Source organism: Apis dorsata, unplaced genomic scaffold (genome assembly GCF_000469605.1).
Source record: "Apis dorsata unplaced genomic scaffold, Apis dorsata 1.3 scaffold_87, whole genome shotgun sequence".
NCBI classification, from domain to species: domain Eukaryota; kingdom Metazoa; phylum Arthropoda; class Insecta; order Hymenoptera; family Apidae; genus Apis; species Apis dorsata.
In genome coordinates, this window is record NW_006263385.1 from 694,284 (window position 1) to 700,549 (window position 6,266).

A 6,266-nucleotide genomic window follows, 5' to 3' on the forward strand; every position below is an offset into this window, starting at 1 on the left:
ATTCGAAACAATAATCGCTGATATTCCATTTTCAATAGCTAATTCTGCATCTTGTGGAGTGAGAATTCCCTTCAAAACAATTGGCAATTTTGTAATACTGTAAAAAAAATTAAGTACTTTTTTTAATATTCATAAATCTAAATCATAAAATTTTTTATTAACCTTTTAAGCCATTTAATATCGTCCCACGTTAAGGAGGCATCAAACAGATTCATAACATATTCACTCAAACCGGAACCAGATTTTGCATTATTTATTTTGGTCGATAATTCTCCCTGAAAGTTTCCTAATCTGAAAAATTTATATTTTAATTAATATTTTGTTAATGTTTTTAAGTAAATAATAATATCATTGTTTATTTTCAATTATTATTTTTTTCATGAATTAAAATCTTATTATATGATATATAACAAATACCTCAAGTGATTTGGGAGAGAAAATTTGTTCCTAATGTCAGCTCGTCGATCACCAAAAAGTGGTGCATCGACAGTAAGGACGACAGCTTTAAAACCAGCGCGCTCTGCTCGTCCTACTAAATTTATAGTAACATTACGGTCTTTATATATATATAATTGGAACCATTTTATTGCGTTTGGCGCAGCTTCAGCTACTTCTTCAATACTACTTGTTGATATCGTTGAAAGTATATAAATTGTACCTGCTTCCTGAGCAGCTAAAAATTAAAAAGAATTTTTATTTCATTTTATATTTTGCACATTTATAAAATTATTATAAAGTTATAAAATTGAATAATTAAAATTTTATATAATATCACAGTTTCATTTTTTTAAATTTTTTTATGAAAATGCAAATATTTTTTAAAACATAAAACATATAACAATATATTTATTAATTTAAATATCATTTAAAGTTTAAACAATAATGAATATGCTTTTCACAAGAAATACAATAGGAAATGATAAATAAAAAATGAAAATAATATTGGAAAAATATGAATAATATCAAAAATGTGATGTAAAAGCTACTAGAGTGCAATCTACTGGAAGATGCAGTTTTTAACATTTGAATGTATTCAGTTATTAGGAACAACTTCGATCTTAGAGGATCGATTCTCAGTCGACGCGTGACAACCATATCTGTTCCATGTGTTTTATCGTTACAATTTATCGAAAACTTTATATCAAAGATAGTAGCTGATAAGATATATATTAATTATATACATATGAGGTTAGTTTCATGTAGATAGTTCATTAAGCCGGTGGCTATAGCGTGTTTTCGCAAGTGTCATCGCGCGACATGAATGTATCATGATGATGAGAAGAAATGTTGTGAGTCTGATAAAGTTCTTCCTTATGGCGGTTTTTACTGTTTTTCTAACCGTCGTTGTGTTTCGTTATGTACGAGCAATACCTAACCATGAAATCATGACACCAGTTGCATTGGTAGCCTTCGATAGCAGCAGTTCGAAAAATTTGGCAATGTATAACAATCAGAATTTCAATAATCATTATCAGGTACGAATTAAAAATCTACTCATTATTAGCAAGATTGGAGCAAGTGAAACAGGTTTAGCAATAGCTAACCTTCTGCATTCCATGCAGTATCGTATAGTTGTTTTCGTGAACCCCGATACAAATGATATTAATTTAAACTTTATTGTTTTTTATTGTTTTTTTTATTGTTTTTTATCTTAAAATTAATATCATAACGTAATGTTTGAATAAAATGTAATTTTTAACAGGATATTAATGAAAAGATAGATTGGCATGATTATATGAAAATTGAAGAAGAAGCAAAAAGAATTGGAAAAGGTGAACATGGAAAACCAGCATTTCTTTCACCATCTCTTGATGCATTGAAGGAAAAGTTATATCAGGTAAATGGTTTTAATGCTGCACTCAGTGATGAAATCTCAGTGAATCGCTCAGTACCTGACATTAGACATCCAGGCTGTAAAGATAAAAAATATTTAAAAAATCTTGATTCGGTTTCGGTGATAGTCTCCTTTCATAATGAACACTTTAGCACTTTAATGCGTACTTGTTGGAGTGTTGTTAATCGTTCACCAGCATCTCTTCTTCAAGAAATAATATTGGTTGATGATGCTAGCACTAAAGTAGGATTGAAAAAGACTTTAGATGATTATGTTGCCACTCACTTGCCAAAAGTGAAAATTGTAAGATTAAAACAACGTTCTGGTTTAATTAAAGGTCGATTAGCTGGAGCAAAAATTGCAAAAGCAAAAGTACTTGTATTCTTAGACTCTCATAGTGAAGCAAATATCAATTGGTTGCCACCTCTATTAGAACCCATTGCACAAGATTATAAAACTTGTGTATGTCCTTTTATTGATGTGATAGCTTATGAAACATTTGAATATAGAGCTCAAGATGAGGGGGCAAGGGGAGCTTTTGATTGGGAATTATATTACAAACGATTGCCACTGTTACCTGAAGATCTTCAAAATCCTACAGAACCATTTAAAAGTCCAGTTATGGCAGGTGGTTTATTTGCCATCAGTTCTAAATTTTTTTGGGAATTAGGTGGATATGATCCAGAATTAGATATATGGGGAGGTGAACAATATGAATTATCATTCAAAATTTGGCAATGTGGAGGTCAAATGTATGATGCTCCTTGTTCAAGAGTAGGTCACATTTATCGTAAGTTCCCACCTTTTCCTAATCCAGGCAAAGGAGATTTTTTGGGAAAAAATTATAAGAGAGTAGCAGAAGTATGGATGGATGAATATGCAGAATATATCTATAGAAGACGTCCGCATTTAAGATCATTAGATCCTGGAAACTTGAAATCACAAAGAGATTTGAGAGCTAAATTACATTGTAAACCATTTAAATGGTTCATGGAAAATATAGCTTTCGATCTTGTGGACGTATATCCTCCTATTGAGCCTGATGATTTTGCATCTGGAGAAATTCGTAACATGGGTGTGCCAGAATTATGTCTAGATTCAAAGAAACGAAAAAAAGATGAACTTGTTGTAGTTGATATTTGCATAAAAGATAATCCAAACATTGTAGGAGAACAAGAATTCAAATTAACTTGGCATAAAGATATTAGACCGAAAGATCGTACGGAATGTTTGGATGTCTCTAAAGGAGGTACAAAAGCTTCAGTCAGTTTATATCCTTGTCATGGTGGGCAAGGGAATCAATTATGGCGTTACAATGTTGAAAAACAGTGGCTGATGCATGGTTATTCATCAAGATGTCTGGACACAGATCCAGCAAGCAAAAAAGTCTTTGTAACAAAATGTGACCCATCTTCACCTACACAAAAATGGAGAATTGAGAAAGTGAATATGAAAGCTATCAATAACTGGGATAACGTGGGACCCAAACGACATTAATTTGCCTTTTATTGCCGTAACTTTTAAATCCTAAGCGTCTAATGTTTAATTACATGTATATATATATATATAAACATATGTTCCATTTTCGTTAACTAGTCAATTAAAATCACAATGCATATTTGAATTCATTTTTTTTTACCGAGATGCGTATTTTGAGATTATGCAGGAAAATATTTTGAGATAACGAACTTATTTTAAATGATACGACTTAATATTCCTTTTTTTCTTTAACCACTTTATGCAGTATTTCCATTGTGACGCATTTTTAATATATTTCTATTAATGTAAATATTGTACGAACTCTCTGTTGTGCCTTAAAACGTATAACTGCATTTAGAATCTACATATATCATAATTATAATTATTATTACTTTATAAAGTAATTTCGCTTCAAAGCTCAATTTTTACCTATTACAAATAATCTTTTATTAATATAATGCGTAAAGATTATATAAACTAATATATGAAGTGTTTTTTATTGCAAAATATTTCAAGAAATTAATTAAGTTTTTCGACTGATAAAAGAAAATGTACTTTTGTAATATTCAAACTGAAAGAAGAGTAAATTTTTCCATGTACAATTATTAAATTGTTAAATAAAAAATTTTTCTGTACAAGAATTCCATTTTACAATCGAAATATATCTAAGCAATATAATAAGTAACTTTCTAAACAAGCGACAATGTTTATAACATATCATCTTATTACATAATGTATCATGAATTACCAACCATTTAACTTTTTATACAGATTAATGCGATTTTTTATGTATATTTGTATTTACATAATGAAGAAAAATAACAATTTAATTTATGTACAGTTTTGAATAAATTAAAAGAAAAAAAATTATCTATTTTATAAAAAACTATGTATTTGTTTATTCAGGTTCAAAATGCTCTACAAGTAATATTTTATAAACATAAAATATTCCATTGTAATTATCGCCGATTAATTAAATCAAGCACGTGTTTGTGATTGCAACTATTTTTGTAAAATATTTGCATAATCAATAAAAATTTTTATTAAATCTATATTCGTGATATAATGAATATATATCATATTTAAAAATTAAATATATAAATTCGTATAATTGAATGTTAGAAAAAAAGTAAAAAAAAAATTGTAATTACGAGATTATAATTAATATTAATATTAAAGATTGAATATGTTACCTCTAGCATTTGCACATTCGCCTTCAGGATGTGCCATACGTTGCATAGCTGCTGGCGCTATTCCCAATGGCATTGAGATTTTTTCACCCAAAATTGTAGTGCTTAAGTCTCTTTTGGAAACATTTCTTAAAAATCTTGGTCTTATCCTGTATCTGTAAAATGTTATAAAATTTTAATTAGTAATTAAAATCAGGAAAATTGATAAATAGACAATGTCAATATGAAGATAAATTGCAATAAATAGATTCGTTAATATTATTAGATTAAAAAATAGCCAAGAAATTATTTTTTAATTATGTTCTTAAAAAATAATTTTCAAATTTATAGTAATAATGAATCATTTTTAAAAATGTTTCGAGTTTCAAGTTCTCGAAATCTGAGTTTAAAGAATATAAAAAACTAAAATTTAATAATTTTAATTCTCGATAAAATAATTAAGAACTCCTTTAAAAAAAAAATAGTATTTTGAGAACACAAAATTTAATTTTGATTCGAATTTTGCGAATCTAAAAATCTAGTCCATCTTTAATTTATAAAAAAATATACAAATTAATATTTCGATTAAAATATTATAAAAATTTATATTCTTTTGATACATACTTTTTAAAAGCTTCAGTATTTAACTTCAAACTGAACTGCTCTCCTGCTCCAGAATTGTAATAATCTCTTACAGAAGGTGTTAAATGTTGATCAGCATATTTTTGAAAGTCTTCGATACAAATCATTTGTTGAGACATGATATCTATAAAAAAAAAAGGAACACGAAATTAATTTTATACAATCAATAATTCGAAATAATTCAATTTATTCCATAATTTTATCGTTTCGATATAATAAATAGAGATTTTCAATGAATTAAAAAATTGAACTCGCGTAAGTATGGAAAAAAACAAAATAAATGAATTATTCAAATCGAAAAAATTTCGAATATTTTATATACAAAAGATCGATCACTCTTTACATTCGAATAGTCGCTCCGCGAATCAATTGATTTTCCACTAACGAAAACATACGATTAAATGGCTTCGATGGTCACGTTCATTTGGTCTTACAACCAGTGACCGAAACCGACGCGAAATCATGAAGATAACCCCCGAAGGCAGTGTGTTCACTAATGTTTCTGATAAAACTATTTGCTTTATCTAACTTCGTCACATTGATTTTATTTATCTTTGCAGATTTAATGAAAGACGTTTGTGTTTTTTCCGGACGATGAATCGTTTCCTATATTCTGAAATTGATTAGTATAAATCATAGTAACATTATTAATAAGCAATGATATTCATAATAGATACCGTGTTATAAACATAACTTTGTTTTATAATTATAGAATGAACTTATGATCTACAGATATTTATACAAAGAATAAACTTTATTGTACGAGAAAAACTATATATTATAAAGAGAATTGTAAGGTTCTTTTCTTACACGATTTCTTACTCGATTTCGTAAAATATTTGAATACATACAAAATATTTAATATTTGATAACGAAAATAGTTTCTTTGTTTATGAAACTATAAAACTTATATAAGAGATAAGCAAGATTAATGATAACGATGTCAATGTCAATATCAATTGATTATTCATATGATCGAATATTTGATTTGCACGCTGTATCATTTTATGTTTTTTCAACAATAATTCATTTACGCGTTTAGATTATCGTTTAGTGATTAAATGAAATATTTATATGCAAATGAACGAGGCATTGAATTATTATATTAATTTACCGATATATTATTTCATATATATATATAT

At 27.6% G+C, this 6,266-nt stretch overlaps 2 protein-coding genes across 3 annotated transcripts in view; one reads left to right on the forward strand and one right to left on the reverse strand.

The window, feature by feature from the left end:
• Positions 1-5,667, reverse strand: part of LOC102677147 (peroxisomal (S)-2-hydroxy-acid oxidase GLO5) — a 6,641-nt gene extending 974 nt beyond the window's left edge. The window contains 6 exon segments of the mRNA XM_006611385.2: positions 3-97; positions 163-291; positions 418-673; positions 4,507-4,658; positions 5,107-5,248; positions 5,468-5,667. Of these exon segments, the coding sequence (XP_006611448.1) occupies positions 3-97; positions 163-291; positions 418-673; positions 4,507-4,658; positions 5,107-5,243 (769 nt within the window). The 5' untranslated portion in view covers positions 5,244-5,248; positions 5,468-5,667.
• Positions 1,031-6,266, forward strand: part of LOC102676899 (N-acetylgalactosaminyltransferase 6-like) — a 13,875-nt gene continuing 8,639 nt past the window's right edge. The window contains exons 1-2 of one of the 2 annotated variants that reach the window (XM_006611384.2): positions 1,031-1,475; positions 1,703-1,837. In XM_006611384.2, the coding sequence (XP_006611447.1) occupies positions 1,269-1,475; positions 1,703-1,837 (342 nt within the window). In that variant the 5' untranslated portion in view covers positions 1,031-1,268. Of the gene's footprint in view, positions 1,476-1,702; positions 3,459-6,266 lie in introns of those variants that run through there. The other variant, XM_006611383.2, reaches the window with a different exon arrangement.